The 22856-nt window shown below is 39.7% G+C and overlaps 1 protein-coding gene across 2 annotated transcripts in view; it reads left to right on the top strand.

Moving 5' to 3' along the window:
- IARS1 (isoleucyl-tRNA synthetase 1) overlaps window positions 1–22856 on the top strand; it is a 95690-nt gene that overhangs the window by 46760 nt on the left and 26074 nt on the right. For both annotated transcript variants that reach the window (XM_029964654.1, XM_018084881.2), the window contains exons 15-21: window positions 2713–2839; window positions 7809–7882; window positions 8230–8424; window positions 14021–14107; window positions 14773–14856; window positions 18124–18271; window positions 21075–21195. In XM_029964654.1, the coding sequence (XP_029820514.1) occupies window positions 2713–2839; window positions 7809–7882; window positions 8230–8424; window positions 14021–14107; window positions 14773–14856; window positions 18124–18271; window positions 21075–21195 (836 nt within the window). The remainder of the gene's footprint in view (window positions 1–2712; window positions 2840–7808; window positions 7883–8229; window positions 8425–14020; window positions 14108–14772; window positions 14857–18123; window positions 18272–21074; window positions 21196–22856) is intronic.

Consider the following 22856-nt stretch of genomic DNA (forward strand, 5'->3'; position numbering starts at 1 on the left):
TGGAGGAGTAAAAAATGCTTCCCCAGCTAATATATACCTGTGGCAGGATGGTATCTTCATTAGAATTTAACAGGAGAAGTATACCAAGAAAATATCGAAGAGGAAAGGGTTAAAAAGAAACTAAAAAAACCCTATAGGAACACTAACCTGGAGCTGGTGTAAATAATGATCAGGTGCTAGTAACAACATAATTGAGAATACTCTGTCTTGTTTTCCCAACCTAATGAGATATTTCAATAAAAGGTGCCTCTGATGGAATTTTTTTTCCATATGTAGGTAAATGTCAGACTGAGATATCTGTAGCTAAATCTAGTGAGACTAAGTAAAAGAAATAGGCTCCAGTCCTGAAGAGCTGTGCCTGGCAAGGCTGTTCCCTGCTGCTTTTCCCTTGTTCCCAGCTGGAGGCTGTGTCTGCCCTTGGGCAGCACCCAGGGGCAGCATCTCTGTGGTGGCAAGAACTAGCTGTTTTAAGTAACACTTTCTTTGAGTGATGGGCCCAAAATGTTTGTGAGATACAGGCTCTTTTTATTTTATTTGATGGCTGTGTCAGTGTTATTTCTGTGTTGTACCTCCAAAGAGCCATAAATCATTGTTGCAAATGTGGTTCGTAGTAGATGAAGTGGTTTGTGTTTTATGTTCCACTGAAAACTGGCAGCAGGGTCAGACAATTTTACCAGAAGAAGTAAATTATATGCTTTCATAGCTCAGAGAGAGAGAGAGATCACACCACATACATTTTTGTGGTTAATGTCCACTTTGGGGATAAAATTAATTTTTCATGCGTGTTTTGAGGAGGCAGAGTTGAAACTCTCAGCATTTTAATGTCATTGGGGGATTGTCTCAGCCTCTAGCTATGTTAAATGGGACTAATAATTTCAGCTAATCAGTGTCTAACAACTTCTGAAAAATGGAAACTAGTTTAGGAGTGATGTAAAGAGAAGTTTTCCACATTAGTGGAGTGTTGGGCAAATGCTAATGATCTTTGTACAGTTTCCACTTGTGTTTGGAGAGGGGGTCTCTTAAGGTCACCACAAAAAGTTAATAGTAATGAGTCCCACACTAAAGCAAATTAGGAAAGCCTGTATACATTTCTAAATTTCAAAGCAGGGATACAGATGCCATGTGAAACATGAGTCACTGAGTTAGTTTCAAATTTTTTTATATTAAATTTTTGTTCAAGAAGTGTCACAGAATACACCCTTGCAGCTGAAAGCAAGTCCAGAAATAGGGAAGCTTTGGAACTTCTGGCTGATATTGAGTGAGGCTTTTAAGGGTAGTTTTTATCCACTTGGGACCACATTGGCATCAAGAAGCCTTCAGATCTCCACGTGGCATCATCATGGGTAAAACTTTTAAAAGAGAGCAGGTTTTATTTTCATCAATAGAATTTTTATTTTTTTTTGTTCACACTTATTTCATCTCATGCTGCTGGGCCAAGTTGTACCTCAGACCATGTGAATCCATTCTTTTAATTTTTCCTCTAAAGGATCCTTTCATCTTTGTTACTCTTGGGACTGAGCTGTGATTAAAAATCTTCTTCAAAAAGAAATATTTGATAGAGGACCAAGAGTTTCAAAAAGAAAAGGTAGAACAGACCATGAGTGTTCTGTAGTTTGGCTGCTCCTCCTTTAGGAACCGTGGGTTACCTAATCCAGCTCAGACTCTGGGAAGGGCCCTTCTAGATACACTAGAAAAACAAACCCAGTAAAACTTGCTGTGGTTTGCTCCATAACAGTTCTAGAGTTACTTTATTGTTGTGAGCTGCTTGTTCACAACTTCTGTGTGTCTCAGACACTGTCCTAAGGTTATTCTTCCTGTGAGCTTGATGCTCTTTAGGCACCAAGTATATTGTTGACCTTAAAACCCATTGCTGTTCTTTACCTCCCTGTAATCATTATACAAATAGTTAATTCTTTATTCACATCATAAGAGAAAACATAGTTTTAATCAAACCACCAGGCCATTTGGCATATCCAGGAACCTTGCTGGGCATCAGGTTCTGGTGTTAACCTTTGAGCTCCAAGACACTTCCATATGATGAAAATTTATCTTTAACATCCTCAGTGCCCATTACTACTCAAAATGAGGTTTAGGGGTTGGTAGGGTTTTGTGGTTGGGGGTGTTTTGTTTTTTGATGGAGTAATTCAAAGTGGAGATGATAAATGGCTCAGAAAGGATTTTTTTGTATGATCCATCAGCCTGAGTAATGTGCAGATACCTGGATGCCCACACATAATCCAAGGTGTCTTTTAATGCTATTACTCCTGGCTTTTGAATATTTGGAATGTCATTCAGCACCAAAATCAGTGGTGGTCTCTGTTTCTGTATGTAAAATAAAGCAGTTGTGTTGTTACACACCCTTAGTTATAATCCTCCAACGTTGGACTGTCCAGAGGCTTTTGACTATCATTTCATCCCTGATGAATCTATTTTATGTTGCACATGTTTTTCTTTTACTTTATAGTAAAAGTAACATTATATTTCTCACTTCTGTAGCTTAGGTGGATATCCAGGGAAGGCAGAAGAAATTGTGTTTAAATTTTTGGCAGCACCTCCGTAGGCCTTGCAGTAGCGTGATATAAATATGCTCCAAGTCATGCAAATGATGAATTGAACTTGTTTTGCAGATGAAATCACATAAAATCATTCTCACCAGCTTTCTTTTGTTTGGAACATAGTGATAAATTAATACTTTTCTTATTTTTGGTACAGGGTTCCAGATTTTGTGAGGGAGAAGCGTTTTGGGAACTGGCTTAAAGACGCCCGAGACTGGGCCATATCCAGGAACCGGTACTGGGGCACCCCCATCCCTTTGTGGGTCAGTGATGACTTGGAAGAGGTGAGTAAGGAAATGAAAGGTTCCAGTTGACAGAAAAGCCTGTCTGTGCATGTTGTTTGCTTTTTTTGATGGACACTCTTCTCTTTGTCTGCTGCTGTCTGAAGTTCTGTTAATATGTCTTAACAGTATATCTGTCTAATCTGTCTATGTATATTTATATGTATATAGTAGGTGATAGATACATGCATATTTATGGGTGCATTTATGTGCCTGTACAGGTTTTCTTTTGCTCTTGCTTGAAAACTGCAAGCAATTTTTCTTGGGTTTTATATTAAAATTAATCTTGTCTTTCCTGGAAGAATTTGCGGTGATGGCAAATGTAATGGAAATAACAAATGCAGTGAGAAAATGGCAAGGAAGGGTTTTTTTGGTTTTGTTTTTTGTTTTTTTATTTTTTTATTTTTCACTCAGTCCTTTCAGTCTGCTCTTGAAATTCTGGTGCTTGGTTACTTCGAGCCAAATGAGTCGCTCAAGGCGTAAAAAGCAAGTCCACCACAGCAGAGCAGTGAAGATGTATGTCTTTGTAGTGCTGCAAATGGGAATGTAACAGACTGTAAAAATGTGAATCGAGTGGAACAATGAATATGGATAATGGGAGTGCTGGAAATGAGTTTTTCCAAGGTGTGAGGTACCCTGCAGTTGGGAGCGTAACACAAACTGCACCAGAGAGTGCTTTGCACAGTTGTGAGGCTGCTGCTCTCTAAGTGTCAAAACACCAGGCTTTAAAACTGTTTCTGAAGATAAAATGGGTGAAGTTTGGGAGGTGGTGGTTGTGTGGTGTTTCTCTCTCTTTTTTATTCTTTCTTGCTGTATTGAGTTGGTTCCATTAGACATGTGATGGTCCTTTCTCATGCTGGAAGGAGGAAATGGTGACCAGTGTCAGGATGTCCACAGGAGGTGAATACTGATGGCAGCATCCCAAGCCTTTGTTTTTCTCTCTCTTGGTCTGAAAAAGTTTTACTCTTCATTTTAGACCTGGAAGACCTCCAGTAGGAAAACACATGCTAGAGGAGTATTTTATGGTGCTAAATTTGCTATTGCTTAGATGTGCACCATAAAGTATTTTTTATTTCCTTTTCACTGGCAATCTTGCTGGTAGGCAGGGAGATATTGGGGGAGGGAGGGAGATCCTCCTTGCAATTACAATTTAAGTATCTAAGAAAGCCTTGGCAGTTGGATTCTATTTATTTATGCTGTGTGTTTGTAAATTACTGACAAACCAAGTGCCTCTGTCTCTTCTGTAACACTTAAAGTTGAGTTTGAAGACTGGCAATTTATACATAACTTTCACATTTATCCAACATTTTTAAATCCCTTGATATAACTTTTCTTTAGGTAATAAAAAGGCTTTCAGTTTTGTGCCAGAGTATGTCAAGACTTCATCCTACAGCTGAAAAAGATTGTGTAAATGTTTCATTATTTCCACTCCTTGCCTCTAATAATATTTCATTTTCTTTCCAGTCTCCCCATGTCTGTATTCCTGTGTGTACAGGTTTTTTTTGTTTTCTAGGTTTGATTTGTTTGTTTTTAATAATAATATGATGTCTAACTTGGGAGATTGACCTTTCCTTTGAAATTAGCTGCAAATATTGCTCAGGGCTTGGTGTTCTGAATAAAGATGGAAATACCAACAGGTCTGTTATTTTTATCCATCGATGTTTCACATTTCTGTTTGCTCTAGAGTCTGAATGTCGTGCTTTAAAAGCTGAGTATGGCTTCTGGACCCAGCTAAATTTCATGTTAGGGTTTTTTTTTAATAATCACTTTCCTTTTATGCACGTGGGATGTGGCTTGAAAAACAAATACCCTTGTGACTGATGTGGAACTTAAAGCATAGGTGACATCTGCTTTCATATAGAAATAATTTTCACTCCAGATTCCCTGACTTCAGTTTTACTGCAGCCTGGTGCTGTGTGAGGTTGCAGAACATCATCTTCATGTCTTGCTCTCAAAAGAACACTTTGTTGCACACAATTATGCTGTGCATATTAAATCCTGGAAAAGTAAAAACAATTCCTTATTTAATATACAATAAGGTGAATTAATTGGTATTAAAGTGAATTTTATTACGAATCAATAACTGGCTTCCCACAGTTTTATTTTAGCTTTTATTTTAGTTTTCTTTTAGCATAATTATCAGGTAGAGACGCATAATGGAAGTTAAATTTTGAAGCTTGTGTTTATTACCACATTTTTGCAAGTAGTTTATCATTTTAAGCTCTCAAATCTCAATGATTTCCTCAGTGGAGGAACACATTTGGGTTAGATAATAAAATCTTTTAATACAACACTCAAGCTGGTAAAGCAGACATGGGCTAATTTTATAGGAGTTGCATACAAATTATGGTATTTAATATTTAGTGACTTTAGGGAAGTTCTCTGATTGTTTCATTGCTTATCCCTCATGTTAGGCCTCCAGTAGTTTGGGTGCACTTGGTCTTGCATAAAAGAACAAGAGGACTCTGACTCTACTCTCCTGAAGGGCAAAGGAATTTCTTCAGGTCTGATTCTGGGCTGCTCTGGGGCTGCATTAAGGCCACTCCTGGCTGACTGTAGCACTCATTTGTTCTACTATTAAATACTCAAGAAATGTTTTTCTAAAGATTCCAGGATGTCTTGCTGACACACTGATAGAGCTGTGAACTTTTCTGTCTGTGAGCACTCCTCCCTCTGTGATGGTGGCACTGAGCAGAGCTGAAATGGCAAACCAAAAAAAGCAAATGTTTTCATTTACTGGGTCCTGCAAAACTGTGCCACAGGAACATTGAGATCATGAATGCTGCTCTGTGGCTTTATTCTTCCTATTTACATGGATATTCCCAGATAAAATGCTAATGTTCATTTTGTTAAAGGGTTTAACCTTGACCTCTGGTTTCACATGAGGTCTCAGAGATGCTGGAATGGGGTTGAGCAGCCCCCAGTCCCAGCCTGTTTAGTTCAGTCTCTGCTGCCTGCTATGGAGGGTTGATGTAGCTGGTTTTGTAGTTGATGTGGCTCCAAAATAAGATAGAGGAGGAGAACATGACTGGGAGGGAGAGGGGCCAGGCTACTAAAGCAGGCATTGCTCTTGAAGGAATGTACCCAAAGCAGCAGTTTAATTTGAGAGCATAAAGCCAGTTTGTTGTTGCAGAAGCGAGTGGGTGCGGCCTAATGAGGGATTGAATTTGATTAACATCTACTTGTATTCTTCTCTTGCCTTCAAGGATCTAATGAGCTCCCCTTGGGACAGAGTAGCTCCATCCTTCTGCCCTGGACAGAGGCATCTATTCAGTGTGGGGATGATATCTGCATTCCTCTGGTGGTTGTTGGATTTTTCATGTGAAATTGGGGTTATTTCTTCCTTGAGTAATTTCTGGGGGCAGTTTTCTGCATCCAGCGTTCAGAGTTTTACTTAAATATTGAAATGCTTGGTCTAAAAGCAACAAACAATGGGCAGCTTTTCACCCAGAGCATATGTGAAAGTATGTTCAAATATGAAGGTTAGGGAAGATGAATAAATCTCTGTATTTTTTACCCAAGCTGTTAATAAAACCTTTTGTTCTGCCAGCAGTGCTGAACTAAGCACCTGCTGCTGCTCACTTGAGCCTGTGTGATGCTTGTGGGGCCACACAGAGAAGGAAGAGCAGATCTGGGTTAAAAATAGTTTGTTGATAAAGATATATTTTTACCTGGGATCAATCCCCTGGTGTGGTTTGCTGTGCACTCTGCTGTGCTTGGCCATCAGAACCACTGTCATGCCTCACTTCCTACAGAAGAAAAAGACAGATAAGTAATGAAGAAATTACATTTCAAAAATACTTTAACAATAGAAGATGGTGATTTGTAATGCAGATGAGCAGTTGAATCAGACTAGGAAAATCATGTCTTAAAAACTAAATCAAACCGAGTTTCTGTCATCTCTGTAATTCATGACAGTTTTTTGGAATTAAATACACCAAATCCTTTTTGTTACTTACAATTGCTGTGTGTATACATCTGCATATATTTAAGACTACTCAGACTCTACTCTGATTTATTGTATCCTAAGAGTAACTTAGAAAATGATGTGAAAAATGTGTGGTATCCGTGCAGCTTCATTATGGTGATAAATTTAACTCCTTCCCTGTGTCAGATCTGTCAAACTCTGTTTTTTTCCGTGGCAATTCCAAATGGGACTGCTAGCATATGAGACAGGATCTCCAAAATCCAGACCTGTACTGCAGTTTGAGGCTCATGAATCCTGCCAGATGAGAGAGGCCCACAGGGCTCTGGGAGGGTTCAGCTTGATTAAACCTAAAGCAAATAAAGGTTTGCTTTTCTCCTTCTCTCTTTTCATACAGTTTTTTCAGAATCATTTGTTCATCAGCATTTCCTGACATCAGTGCAAGTCTGTTGTGGAAATCTGCTTTTTTCTTAATAGTGTGTTGATGCCACAAAACTGAGAAAAGTCTTTCTTAGCCATCCCTTTCTGAGCTGTGAAACTTTGTTCACTTTGAATAAGATACCTTTAATATGTACAGTTCAAGGTATCTGGAATGGAAAACTTACATGGATTATGATCAATGTAGCTGCTTTCCTTAGCTCAGGAGAGGAACCTGGGATCTGAAACTCTGATTTGTATATAAGTCAGGATCATTGAATTTTCAGGGGTTGTTGTGTTGTGGGTTGCTTGGGAAAAAACCCAAACAACATCCTACCTTTTTTGGTAGCTGACAACATGCTGCTGCTTCCAGGTCTCCAGTTATTGTAACATGAATTGTATTAGATCAGAGCAATGGTCTCTAACATCATTTGCTGCTGTGTTAGGTTGAAGAAGGGGACCTTGTACAAAATTTGTGTTGGTTTTTCAGCTCCATCATCTACTTTGGCAGATACTGACCTACAAGTCTCCTGTCTGATGTTAAAAAAAACCCCAACTTGCTACTTTGTACAAATAACTGGCTAAATTTCTTGAAAATAACTGGCTAAATCTCTGGAGTGTCTCTTGCAGGTAGTTTGTGTTGGTTCAGTGGCAGAATTGGAAGAGCTGTGTGGAGTGAAAGTCACGGATCTCCATCGAGAAAGGTTGGTCACAGAGACTGTTAATTGGTTACTAGAAATTGTAACTAGAGACAGACATGAAAAACCCTTGGTATTCTTTGCCCAAACCCTGGGAAACAAGTTTAGGGAAAACAGATAAGCAGGAAGAGGATTTGTGATAAGCACATATAAATTTTGCTTTCTTCTGTCTTGAATGTTGTTACTACAAAAACTTACCTGTGAAATAGCTTTAAGTGACAAAGATTGTCAAAGGAAATGCTGACCTCTTCGAAGAATCATTAAAATGATGCCTAGAAACCTGTCATTCTAATGTGAAAGCACGATGTGAACTTGTCCTAATGCCTGGTTTTGTTGGGAATTTGTCCCCACAGCATTGACCACCTGACCATCCCTTCCCGCTGCGGGAAGGGCTCCCTGCGCCGGGTGCCGGAGGTGTTTGACTGCTGGTTTGAGAGTGGCAGCATGCCCTATGCCCAGGTGCACTACCCCTTTGAGAACAGGAGGGAGCTGGAGGATGCTTTCCCTGCTGACTTCATTGCTGAAGGCATCGACCAGACCCGAGGATGGTAACTCCCTTTAAGGCACTTTATTGTGGGATGTCATTGCCCTGTAACACGGCTACACTGAAAGAGGCTCTGTCATGATGGTCCCACTTAGAACCTAAGAATCTTAACAATTTTGTAGTTTGCCCTTACTATGCTCAAATTTTGTAACTTTGAAACCCTTACCTAAACGCTGCTAAAAATAGAGTAAAAATTAGGAAGGCCAGCAACCCATGCAGCTGTAGTTTTTAAATTAGTTTCAGAGACCATTACACTCTAAAGAGGTAAATCAATATAAAATTGAAAGTAGTCTAAGTCTAATCTTTAACCAAAGATGGATGGTGAATTCTGTAACAATCAGATATGAAAATACCCTCTAGGAAGCCAAAGATTGTTTAAGTTGTCTGTAACTAAAGATCGATGTTGATGTAACAGTAAAATATGAAACTAGTTCAAAGATTGTTTAAGTAAAAGAAGTCTAGGTTATCTTTAACTAAAGGTTCATGTTAATGTCTTGTATGATTAAAATGAAATGTGAAGGAGGGACTTGAGATGTTAGTGTATAAAAGCTCAGGAAATCCTTGTTTCAGTGGAGTGTTTGTGGAGGAATCATCCCCAACACTACCCCAGTGTCAGATTAAAGGAATTCTGGCTTAACAGTATCAAGCTGTTGAGTTTGATTTCTTTGAATCAACATCTGGATGATTCTTTAGTGTTGGATGGATTCCTTTTTTTTTTTCAGTAAAATGTGACATAGTCTTAAACTCAGTGACAAAAAAGTTGCAGAAATAGAATCTTGGCAAGGAATTTTGCCAGCTTTTATGGAAACATCTTTAGGTAATAGGGCACATCTTTGGCCTGGTAAGGAAAAATCTCATCAGCTGAATTATCACAGAACTCCACTTATCTATTAAAAACAGAACTGCAGTTGAAATAGAAGTTGATGTTTTAAGGATTTTAAACCAATTTGTAGGGAAGTAATTTTTGCCTAGGAATTTTTGCCCCTAGATTAAATTTGAATTTTGAGTTCATGTGAATGTAGAAAGAAACAAAATTAGATCAAACCTTATGTTGTTAAGGTCTTACAGTTTACAAAAAAAAATAAAAAAAAATTCTAACTGTAAACTTCATCTGCTTACTTGATTCCCCTCTGGATAAATACTTTTACGTAATTAAAAATTTTTCTCTAATCTCAGATTTTCTGTGGGCAGTGTTCTCATACTTGCTTGTATGGATACATACGGTTTGTTTTGGCATTTTAAAGTGTTTATTCTATGTTTGAAGTTTGAGGTTGACTCTGAAAACTGGCAGATTAAGATGAATTTTTGTGTTTTCTGGATCAGTACCTTTGACTATGTCCAAGTAGAACTTTTCCATCCAGTAACTTGAGGTACTAGAGTTAAATAAATTCCAATGGAATAGAGTTGACATCTCTTTTTGTCCACTCGTCTACTCCCCCAACAAACAAACCAACCAACCAAAGCAATACATCAACACATGATACATAAATACAACTAAATTTCGTGATTATAGTGAAAGGTATCTTTGCTTTTCAACCCCTTACTTGTGATGCAAAAAAAATATGTAAGTCCTTAGTATACAACCAAGTACTGCTGGATTGCAAAAGGACAATTAAAAGCTTGGTTTTTCCTCTTTATTCTTTCTGTCTGAGAAATAATTAGAAAAGAAAAGAGACAAAAGAGCATGAAAAGACATAAAATGTGTGCAAAAGGCATGGGCAGAAACTGATTTTCTCCCTGCTACATTTGATAAGATCAAAGGGCATTTGTTGTAATTTAGATAACAAGAAATGAAATCAAAATTTAAAAAAATTGACCACATCTGATTGTTCTTACATTGTGCAATGGAACTACTGGATTGTAAAAGTTCAGCAGAATTAAAAATGGTTTTGGGATTTTTATGTGTACAAGGTGTGTTCCTGGTAGTTACAATTCCAGTAAAAATACTGGAGGAATGCTAAATGTTTTGTTTTGGGGTTCAGCTGTTTGAGGTGGGGATGTCACAGTGGGTTGGTGTGTGTCACACAGTCACTGCAGTGTTTTAGTGTTCTCCTTTGAAGGATGTGTGAGAGACAGGACAGATGAAAGGATCAGGCTGATCTCATGTATCCAGTGAAGCTCTGGTGCCCTTAAAGAGAATCCATTTGTAACTTTGGCACCAGTTGGCCTGTTTCTGGTGTGATATAATCTAACCTTGAGTGCAGTAGCAGCATCTGGATACACTGATTACCATGTTTTCAGTCTGCAGAATTCTGTTTTATGTAGTTAGTGTAAGTAAATGCATAAGCAGCTTCTTTCCCTTTCCATAGGAGGCTGAACTGAACCATCTGGTGACCATGGTGGTAGTGGGTCAAGGGTTGGACTTGATGATCTCAGAGGTCCCTTCCAACCTGGCTGATTCTATGATTCTGTCTCACTGATTCAACTGCAGTTTGGCTCTGGAATAACAGAAGTCCTGGCTGCTGCTGATGCCAGAGGTGACTGTGGTTGTGGACACACCTTGGTGTGAGCCCTCAGACTTGTGTGCTGTATAGTCACTGTGCAAGTGGAGGCTTGTTTCAGTCTGGGGTAGATTGTTTTTTGTTTTTAACACTGGCATAAGAGTTCCTCTAAGTCTTCACCAGACCCAGCTCTGTTTAATCTCTTTGTATCAACCCCCCTGCCTCCATCCCTGATGCTCCTACCTTTCATAGAATCATAGAATCAACTGGGTTGGAAAAGACCTCCAAGATCATGAAGTCCAAGCTTTGATCCAACCCTGCCACGGCTCCCAGACCACAGCACTGATGCCACATCCAGTCTCATCTTAAACACCTCCAGGGATGGAAAGTCCACCACTTCCCTGGGCAGCCCATTCCAGTGTCTGATTGCTCTCTCTGGAAAAAGTTTCTTCCTTTACCATGGAGCTCCTGGCAGTCAATAACCTGGTGCTTTGATAACAGCAAATGTTGGGTGGTTTGCAGTCAAACGCTTCTGTTTTGTGAAAGAAAGAAGGAATTAAGATGTGAGGTCTAAGTGAACAACAAGCTGGTGACTTCTGAAGTGTTAAGAGCATAGTATGTGATTTTTATTTGGCACATTGTGTATAAAGTGTGAAGATTCAGAATGGAGATTGGTTTTGTGTCAGGTCAGAGGCTGCAGCTGCCGTGAAGTGAGGACTGGGAGGTGGTGAAAGGCTCAGGAGATGGAGGTCTGGTGGCTTCTGCTTGACTCCACAGAGGAGGGAAGAAAGTCAAGGGAGACAAGGGGATAATTGATGTGACCAAGGTGATGAACCAGGAGAGTGATCTTTTTGATAACTTTTTACATGGAGAGAGAAACAGTTGAATTATATTTGTTAAAGCCACAGGAAAGAATCTTACAGTAGCTGGGTTGCAAGGCTGGCTAGTCCAGGCAGATTGGTAGGAAAGGCTCTGTCTCTGACTATGTAGGGAGATACAACAAGATTTATAGTCACAGTCAGAATGTGGTGACCTGCAGGGCATTCACAGCTGGAGGTTTTGGCATGAACCCCACAAGATCATGAATTTACCCACAGTTGTTTGAAAAAGGGGTTTTCTCCCTTTTAAGGGGAGTGGAAGAGGACTGAAGTAGAGTAAAGAAGTGGACTTGTCTGTCAAGGTTGTTTTTACTGACAGCTTGTTGTTTGACTGACAGCTCTTTATCTGCAAGGACATCTTTAGGAACAGGCAGATTTGGTGGATGGAAGATGAAGCACTAGAGATAAGTTGAGGAAGTTTTCAGGAAACAAATGTGTCTGTGGACAAGGTATTTAAAAAATAAGATGCAGAGAGACACTCTTGTAAAATATTCAGAGTGAATGAGGTGAATTTTCCGAAAAACACCATCTGAGGAAGACTGAGAAGAGTTCCATCAGAATGTGTGTAAACAGGTTCTCAAAGACAGTCTTGTAGCTGTCATCAACCTGGGTACCTCTTGCTGAGGCTCCTTGGGTCTGGCAAGGCAAAGAACATAAAATCTGTGAAATGTTCTCAGATGCCCACAACCTGTCTGTCCAGTTTTCCCAATGCAAACAGTATTGAAATATCTCCTAGGTGGTCCTGCTTTCTTCTTTTTAACTGCAAATGCAGGTGCTCTAGTATGAGAAATTTTGCAGAAAGTGCTGGGAATTTTCCATGAGGAACCTCTGTAGTAAGTCCTAAGGAAGTACTGCTGTGTTTGTAATGAACTGTAGCCTTATAGATGTTGATCATCTGAGTAAATGCTCAGATATTTGTGTTCAGAGGTTTTCTTAAGAAGGTTAAAAATGAAGACAGGGATTTTGAGTGCATGTGTTTGTGTGCAGATGGAGGAGTGTTGGTTAAAATTCATTAAATTAAAATGCAATTTAATAAAGAGATTTTGTATCCTGCAGTGTGAGCTGAGGTGATTTTGAAAGGTAGAGGCCTGTCTGAGGTAAGATCAGAGTTGTCATGTAAGTCACTTAATAAATGCAGTAATACACACAGCAACCTTTACAGAGGACCTTTAAGTGTCAGAATAAAGCTTTTGCAATTATAGGCAGCTTTTTAATAAAAACAGCTTTGGAATATACAAATGGATTTATTTTTTTTCCCCCCACTGAAGTGTTTCTCCACTAAATCTTCATGTAAATACAGAGTTCTGAGACATAACCTCCTGTGCCTTATTACAGCTTTTTTAATCACCTTCTCTTTGAAGGTTGCTAAGCAGTTGTCAGTGTGATGCTCGTTTTGAACCAGGAAAGCTGTGGCCCACAATCCAGTTATTTTCTTAAAAGTAATTACCAACAGTGCAGTTACAGCAGCTCACAGATGCCTGCTTTGGTGAAGGCTTTGACTCCTGAGTGTGAGATTATCACATTATCTTGCACCTCCACTTAATTTCTCAGTTATATATCAGCCTATTGAACAATAGGTGCCTGTGCTTGCTCCAGCACTGATTTCCTAAGTGTCCCAGACAGTTTATAGAGTGATTGTAAGCACAAAACATGAAATGGGGAGGAACCTCTACTGCCCTTTATTGTGGGCACACCTACATTCTCTTGTTTTCTAGTGATGGCTAATTTAACCAGGTAACCATAACCTTCCAGTCAAAGTGTTGGCTTGATTGGAAGGAGGCTCTTCTCATTTTTAATAACTTGCTTTTGTACTACCAACAGTAATTGTTTCATTATCTGCTAGTCTGAAAAATACACAATTAACACACACACACACACACACAAAAGTGTGCTGGTCCTGTCTGCCCTGTTTGTTCCTGGCAGATCCCATGTTCAGAGGTTTACAGTGAATAAACAGGAAGCTTGTTCAGGGACTGAATTCCCTTTTCAGTATTAAAGGGAAAAATACTACAGTTTTCTTCTTCATGCCTTCCTAATGCTTACTATTACAATTTTTCAGCCTTCTTGAACTAGTAGATCCCAGCTGAGAAAACAGCTACAAAGAAGATCTACTTTAAGTGAGCTCTTCTTCTGAGTCTTTGCCACATAAATGTTCCACAGACTTAAATTTTAACTTTGCTACAGGAAAGCAGCATAATGAAACATTTCATTTGTAAGAAGGACATGCAGACTTCAGCTTGATATATTTATAAAGTCAGGTTTATGTTATCTCTTGTTTCAGGTTCTACACTTTGCTGGTGCTCTCCACTGCTCTTTTTGGAAGGCCTCCTTTCAAGAATGTCATTGTGAATGGCCTCGTTCTTGCCAGGTTGGTGTGTCTCAGTCAGCTCTTTCCTGAGCAGATTTGTAGTCAAAGAATGTTTCAGATAAGTCCTGCAAATTGTAAATGGAATCTGAAATGGACTTTGGAGCTGTTAAGACTTGTCAGGGTGATATCAGTGTTGTAGGAGATAAGAGGCACCTGAGAGTGAGAGGTTCCCACATCCCAGCTCTCTGTTGCACTTGGTTCTTCCCAGCAGGGTTAGTCCTTCTTAGAGAGAGAGAAAATGAATAACAAGTCAGAACAGGAAAGAAATTATACCTGTTATGCAGACTAAAGGGGATGATAAATGTAGTTTTAGATGCAATTTTAAGTTAATTATACTTGTTTCCCTTTATTTCCAAGTAAAGCTTTACCAGTGGGCTGGAGGGATTGATTCAGAACAAGTGCATCTTCCGTGATCTTTGGTAGCAAAGACAGATTCCTGCTTAGTTTTGTAACTTGGAAGCCTCTTGGGTTGGGTTGTGGGATTTTTTTGGTTGCTGGGTGGGTTGAACATTCATAGTGAAGAGATGTGTTAATATATAATTATGTCTGTGCTACCAGGAACATAATAGGACAGAAAAATTAAGCTGGATTTGAAGGGCTTTTTTGCTTTATCCGTGTATTACAAGAATTCTGGGAATTGATGCCTCCATTCTGATATCTTCTAGTGATGGCCAAAAAATGAGCAAAAGGAAGAAGAATTATCCCGATCCAATGAGTATTGTAAATAGTTATGGAGCTGATGCACTAAGGTAGGATTTCTTGGATCCATGTACAGTGGGATTTGTTGGCTTTCTGTTCATGGCACACACATACCAGGGGGGCTGTTATGGGCTTTGACAGTTAGCTGCAGGAAGAAACTTAATTTTAGAAACTTCCAGCCCACTCTGACAGCCAATTAGCTGGAATAGTGGGTGACTGCAAAGCACTGGCAGTGGTTCCAGTACCTGGACTTTCTGTGCCCTGGTCCTGTCTCCCTCAGGGCTGGTACCAGCCTGAGCTGACTGGAGGCTCTTTGTACAGGATGCTCCAACTCCAGCCAGCACTCCTATTGCACTGATAATCTGAGTGGACCCAGTGACAATTGGAATAAAATACAACTAGTTTACTGTTAAAGCATTATTTTAGGGAAGGGTTACTGCATGATGCACAAAATGTTTCCTAGAGAGAAAGCCCTTTGGTTTTGTTGATGTAAGTGTAGAACATGCAGCAATAATAGTACAACCAGAAGAGCAGAAGTGGAGCAGCCTAATGTGTGTATGTAAATTGCCCTGGTCAAACAGAGATTAAACACAGTTCAAGTGTTTCATTAAAATTACACTGACATACAAAGTAATTATGCAGCAGCCTGGTATGTTGGCTTGGTGCACTAACCATACATGCATGAAGTGGTACCTTGAGGTAAAGGTACAATAAAGACATTTTAATAACTGCAGGAGGACACTAGTTAGGCCTTTCTCAAGAGCCCTGTAATTCTTGGTATATATAAGAAAACCTTAAACTATCACACACATTGAATTGTGTGTTAGAGCTGTACACAGTGGGGCTGAATGAAAGCTTAGTGTAGGATTTTGTTTATTTGAGGAAGATGGTTGTTGCTTCTTCTAGATAATTTTAAAAAATCATTATGAAGTTCCTTATTGTTTCAAACTCTAGCATTTACAAGTGCTAGTACATGATCTTCTTGTGTGTGTTTACAATGGAAGAGTTGGGTGGAGTTCTTAAATTTGATCAAGATTGTTCTTTACAAATAAGATATGTTAGCAAGATACCAGAGAATTGGTAGCTGGAATAATATGAGTGAAAAGGGTTGGAGTTACTCATATTGGAGATTTTTAATTTGCAGGTGATACTTCTGTTAAAAAAAAAATCTGCCTTTTTTTATAAACAAACAAAAAAATCTCAAACACCAGAAGTTACACTTCCAGTATTTATGGGGCTTTTTTTTTTTTAACTTCTAAAAAGCTAATTCATTTTTCTGCCTGTGTACTCATTCTTTAATGTCACATTTATTTATACCTACACCCACACAGAGTAAAAAGCGTTGCAGCCTGGGCTCATTTCTGGAAGGAGCTCTGCAATTCAGTTCTCTGCTTATTCACTCAAGTGCTTGATGTGCTCTGTTTATAGCAAAAGCTACAACTGAGGCTTTTTCCTTGGCACTGTTTCCCTGCAGAGTTACTTTAGCTTTTGCAGTACCATGTATATTTTAACTGCAGCTTTGAAGTATTCTCAACAGTAGCCTGATAAATAGATCAGCAGAAAATATAGATATAAGTTGTTGAAATGAATATGGAGTTGAGTAGAAAGGGCAAACAGCAGAAATAACAGCACAGTAAATTTAACAGCCAAACTTCAGACTTCATGGAACTTGGTTACTGAGTGAAATGTGTAAGAATGGCCAAAACAATTCTATTTCAATATTGCTGAGACCTCTGACTTGGGCTGGATACCTGTCAAAGTTGAACTATGTCAGAAAGAATTTGCTGGTCATAGTCTTTAAAAACCCTTTGCTTTCCTGCATCCTGAGGTAAGTATTGCTGTTAGAGGGGATGAGTTGCATTTTCCTCTCAATCTGTTCTTAAAATGCAGGAGAAATAATGCCACAGGCTGCTGGGTTAGAGAGGTGAAGAGGAGGTTACTTATTGCTTCTCATACTTTGCTAGAAAACTTGCTAATTCTGGCTTGATTTGAGGAACGTTTTGTTTTCTGCCCAGTGGGTGATATCACCTGGAGTAACCAAATTGATGGAACTCTTCCTTTAATGTGTCCCTTATTTCTCTTTCCATAGAATAGATATTTTAGCATTGGAATAATTCAGGAAATTACTCTTCTTTTAACATGTACATATTGTTAGGCAAGATAGGATGCTATATTAAAACAAACAAACCCCACAAAAAACACCACCAAAACAGAGGCACATATATTATTGTGATGGAAGGTTTGGTTTAAGTATAGATTTATAACTTCTGTTTTGCTTAAAGGACTTACTAGTTCATTACCACACTTGATTATTCTGTACTTCTGTAAGTTTATAATTTGAATTTAGATATTAATTCAATTGGATGATCCTTGGGGTCCCTTCCAAGCCAAGCCATTCTATGAATCAATGTTTAAAAAATTTTTTTTTTCAATACAGTACTGAAAAGACTCATTTCTGTGCTGTATTACTGTCTATTTATTCTGATAGCTCTATTTTTATCTATTCATTTTTATGCAAGAAGCCCTCTCTCCTGAAGAATTTATGGTCTGGTGTCCCTGAATGTGCTGTGTCAAACCCCATTAAGGTTTTAAAGCCTTCTAAAGGAAATGCCTCTAAAATAATATTAGTTTGGAATCATGATTTAAAAAGCTGATAAAATGTCAAAAAATGGATTAATAAGTTTCTCTTTAGAAATGCTACAGTCTTGAAAGAAAATAAATGTTTGGTTTGTTTTTCATATTTGGAAAATTAAATGAAGTGTATCTCAGGGGAGTTTTTGATACCTGAGTAAGACCTTAGCAGTTTCTCTTTGAGTTAACTTGATAGATACCAATTTATTTCTGTAGGCAGAATGTTTATTTGGGGAAGAAATGTTAATTTCTGCTCCCTGACTTAATTTGCCTGTTTTGCCTTGCTCTTAGTTCTGTCTTTGCAGTAGGCTCAAAGCTTTTCCTGATTGAGGAAATGAACTGGATTGAGTACAAAGATACTGGGTCATTGTTAAAGAACTCAAAAATTACCAAAACAACAGGTGCTGTTCTAAAAATGAATACTTAATTCCATGTAACCTCTGCTTGTTTTATCCTGTGGTAGCATCTGAGCTTGTGTTAGCACTTCAATTAACTCTTAGAGTAAGAAAGAAAATTTAAATTCAAATTCTCTATGCAGTATCTTAAAAAAGATCCTATAACACTAAGAAGTAAATTGTTGTTGTTCAATATATTGTATATATACATTCTTCTTTAGAGTTCTTAGTGTGAAATTCTATCAGAAGATGCAGTTTTAAGCTTTGAAGTAATGTGTTGTTATTTTGCAGGTTATACCTGATCAATTCTCCTGTGGTAAGAGCAGAAAATCTGAGGTTTAAGGAGGAAGGAGTGAGGGATATCCTGAAGGATGTGTTCCTGCCCTGGTACAATGCCTATCGCTTCCTAGTCCAGAATGTTCAGATCCTGCAGCACAAGGTACAGAGCTCTGGAGCACTGGGAGGCAGTGGAAACTCTGTGCTTCTTCCACTGTTAGTGAGTTAGCACTGTAGGAAAATTCAGATTGGAAGGGAGGTCTGGGCTCTGACAGTCATCTGATCTTTACCTCCTTGTTCTAAGCAAGACTTGACTTCACAGTTAGCTCAGGTTGTATATCCTTGCTGCTAATTTGGTATTTGCTGTTTGCACCATGTTTTATAAAGCTGTAATCACCTGCATCTTTCTCTTCTTGACCAAGCTTATGATATAGAAAGGAGGAGTGGAAGGTAGGGAACTGTCAGGACATAACAGCTGCCATTTCCCAGGTCAGAGTGCTCTTGATTCCCTCTTGTTTCAGGTCAGGGGGATGACACTGCATTCATACCCTTAAGAACAAGGCAGGGGACTTGGTGTCTGTGGGATCAGGACATTCTGAGCAATTACCTGCTGCTCCTCACCTTGCTGGGGACACCACTTCAAAGCCAAGTACCATGTGTGCTTGAGGGAACCCTTCTGAAATGTCCATGCTAAACATGGGGTTTTTTTTATATCAGTGTTTTTGTAGCAGCTTGGAGGCAGCAGGTACCACCAAAACTGTCCTAGTGCTGCTGTTTCTTTGCTGTTACCCTGTGTCCTGTAGCCAGGACACATCCAGCACAGGGAGGATCTGTCAGAGGAGGCACCTGGACTGCAGGTTCCTGTGCACTGGGAGCAGTGCTTGGCACCACACAGATTTAACACCAGCAGAACTGCAAATAAGTCAGGAAAGTTATTTTCAGCAGTGGCTGCTGTGACAGTTCCTTGAGCAAACTCATTTACTGGAACTTTAATTATGAATCTGCATTAAAATGCTTAACTTGGGAATACTGGATCCTGAATACATTAGCCACAGCATGAAGATTGCCTTCTGTGACATGATGGTTATTTTTTCAAAAGTTAAATTTAAATACATCTTAGAAAAAAAATGATTCAGAAATGGAATGGAAAGAAAGACAAATCACAAAAGCAATAATGCTTTAGACTTGCAGATTACATTTGAAGTCTGCTAAAAATGCTGGATGACTGACATGAGTTTCTACACTTCCAACAAGATTAAAATTTTTCTTATAGTAATTTTTCATTAAAATCGGAGATTTGATGTATATATTGTATAGTTTCTTTTGAAACCAATTTTAATCTTTCAGCTGAGATTAATGATAGAAGGTTACCTCGTGTTCATGCAGACTTTTAGGGGAGAGTGGAAACTAAACAAAAAGTCTTAAACCTTGTACTTACACATGCTGTTGCAGTAGCAGCCTGGTCACTGTGGAGAGCTGCCATTTGAGGCAGTAAAGGCAGCTGACTTCAGTAATTAGTACTGTAAATAGCTTAAACAAATGGTTTTATCTTTTTTAACAACCTCTTTTGGGAAGAAAGTCTGCTAATTCCAGATCCTAATATTTAACAAGTATTTTTTTAGGATCCCTAGACAGCATTCATCAGACAAACTTATACATTGCCCCCCAAATACACTTGTTTTTCCTGTTTGACCTTTGAATTGTCTGAATTGTGCTTTGCAGCTTTTTGCTGTGATCCCATTAAATCTTGCAAGATCAGCTCAATTGGGGTTGGAAGACCCCAGTGGAAAATCCAGGTGCTTAAGTGGATAGTTGCAGTGTTTCAGCAGATGTAATTTGTCTTTCTAGATAGTGAATCCATTCCTGTGTACCAAATTAGGCAAAAGAATGTGCCATTGGAGGTGATAGTGCTTAAATTAGATTTCCTGCCCAGGCTTAAACAACTTTTTCATCGTATTCTGCTTCCTACAAGAGAGAAACCAAAATCCCAGTGTCCTGGATGAAGTCTAATAATAATTTTATGCTTCCTGTAATTCCCACAGTAATTGTAGTTAAATGATAGCTGACCTCATGTTGGGATTGCTGCTCTTCTGCATTTCTTTCCTAAGAATCTTCTCTTTTATACTCTGTGAGTGGATCCATAATCCTGGGTCAAATAGTCAAAACATCTTTTCATGTGAACTCTGAAGGAAGGGAAAGGCTAAAGACTCTTAAAACCAGATATTAAATACTATTTGTAAATCTGAGGAGAAAAAATAAAGAAACTCCCTGTTTTCAACCAGTTGTAAGAATATTAAATGGAAAAGAGTCACACTGTGGGCACAGACAAATGTGCTTGTGTGTGGTCCTGCTTGCAATGCCCTGCAAAGTCAGCCAAGTGATGACATTTCTCAGATGGGTGCAGACCTCAGTGTTCTGGAAAGCAGCAAAATGCACTATGTTCATGTTGGATGCCTAAAAATTCCACCTGTTTTCTCAGATTGTTACATTCTTCTGTGTTTTAACTTGTCGAAATTGTCACATGCTCTTAAAAAATAAGATCTTGTTCCTGTGCCCGTTCCCCAAATTGATTCCAGCTTCTCAGTACACGTCTTGGAAGTGCCTCAGATCCTCCTGGATGAAAGGAGTTAGTTAAATTTAAGGTTCCTACCCTATGTCTGGAAGCTGGGGCTTACACTGCACACAGGGAAAAGAGGACCACATACTGCTGTCCTGCTTTTGATCTGCTTTAACAGACCCAAATCACTGCAGTTAAAAGTTGTGGTGAGGCAGCAGTGGGAGGCAGGTTTTCCTTTGCTCTTTCTCTTACATACCTGTGTCTGGAATTTCATGTTCTCTCGTAGGAAACCAGTGTAACACAGTGAAGATGCCAAAATACCAGTGGCTGGCAGGTAATTGAATGTAGAGGTTTGAATATATCCCCTTATGACTTGAAAATGTGCTTTGTGTTTTTATGTTGATGATAGGATGAGGGAAGAGAATTCCTTTACAATGAGAACACAGTTAAGGAGAGCAATAACATCATGGATAAATGGATTCTTTCTTTCACCCAGTCACTCATTCAGTTCTTCAAAGCTGAAATGGCAGGTATGCACGTTTGCTGGGGGGGAGAATTGTGTGGGTGTTTCATGAGGTTCAACAAGGCCAAGGGCCAGGTCCTGCACTTTGGCCACAACAACCCCCTGCAGCCCCACAGGCTGGGGACAGAGTGGCTGGAGAGCAGCCAGGCAGGAAGGGAGCTGGGAGTTTGGATTGACAGGAAGCTGAACATGAGCCAGAGTGTGCCCAGGTGCCCAAGAAGGCCAATGGATCCTGGCCTGTGTCAGGAACAGGGTGGCCAGCAGGGCCAGGGAAGTGATTCTTCCCCTGGACTCAGCACTGGTGAGGCCACCCCTGGAGTGCTGTGTCCAGTTCTGGGCCCTCAGCTCAGGAAGGACATGGAGGGGCTGGAGCAGGTCCAGAGGAGAGCAACGAGGCTGGGGAAGGGACTGGAGCACAAGTGCTGTGAGGAGAGGCTGAGGGAGCTGGGGGGGCTCAGCCTGGAGAAGAGGAGGCTCAGGGGAGACCTCCTCACTCTCTGCAACTCCCTGACAGGAGGGGGGAGCCAGGGGGGGGTTGGTCTCTTTTCCCAGGCAACCATCAGCAAGACAAGAGGGCTGGGTCTCAAGTTGTGCCAGGGGAGGTTTAGGTTGGATATCAGAAAGAATTTCTTTACAGAGAGGGTGATCAGACATTGGAATGGGCTGCCCAGGGAAGGGGTGGATTCTCCATCCCTGGAGGTTTTTAAAAAGAGCCTGGATGTGGCATCAGTGCCATGGGCTGGGAACCACAGCGGGGTTGGATCAAGGGTTGGACTCGGTGATCTCAGAGGTCCCTTCCAACCCAGTTGATTCTATGATTCTGTGTTTGATTAGAGAACTCACCATTCCATCCAGAGATTTCCAGATTCCATGGGAGACTTGGTAAAAGGAAGGAAATCTTTAACCAGCTACCATAATACATGGAATGCTGCTTTCATGGGTGTTAAGTCAGATTTTGCTATGCTTGTTCATGAGATTTCAAAAAGTGATGAGGCTTTTTTTGTCACAGCTGATCGTGTGAGCTCAGTGATGTAGCTTGTTGCTGTAACAACGTCTTCTGCAGTGCTTGCAGCAATTAATATTATTATAATAGTTACTGAAAGACAGCAGTGAAAAGGAAGCTAAATAGAATTTGGAGAAGCTGTAAAAAAAAAGATAAAATGGGCAGTGCTTTTAAATTGTATAAAATAGTTTTTGGAGGTATATGAGCACTGGCAATACGTTTTTCCTGGTGTAGTTCCATGGAGAGGGTTTCTTTGTAATCATATTGGGAGTGTGTGCAGCAGGATGGATAGCACTAGGGTATTGTACAGCTGTAGGAAGGTACTCCCCTGCTTTTTCTTCCTGCCTGTTGTCTTTTTCATCATCCCACACCTCTCAATGCTCACATTACATTAAGACACTATTAATTGCAAAGAGGAGGAGCTGCAAGAGCCCCCTGAAGTAGCTGTTCTGATGCTGTAAGTTTATAAACTTGCAGATAAAGTCACAGTGGGATTTGAAGAGGTTGTGATCCTTTAAGGGCACTGGAACCCCACATATTGGAAAGAGGGTGGCTTTGGCTGTTGTCATTCCTGTTTCTGAATAAACAATTAACACCCCCCACAATGCCTGTGATCTTAAGTTGCCCTCTGAAGAATTTTAGAAGCCTTGGGCTTGGGGAGAAGG

The sequence above is a fragment of the Manacus vitellinus genome, unplaced genomic scaffold, assembly GCF_001715985.3.
Source record: "Manacus vitellinus isolate BGI_N305 unplaced genomic scaffold, ASM171598v3 scaffold_77_pilon, whole genome shotgun sequence".
In the NCBI taxonomy this organism is placed as follows: Eukaryota; Metazoa; Chordata; class Aves; order Passeriformes; family Pipridae; genus Manacus; species Manacus vitellinus.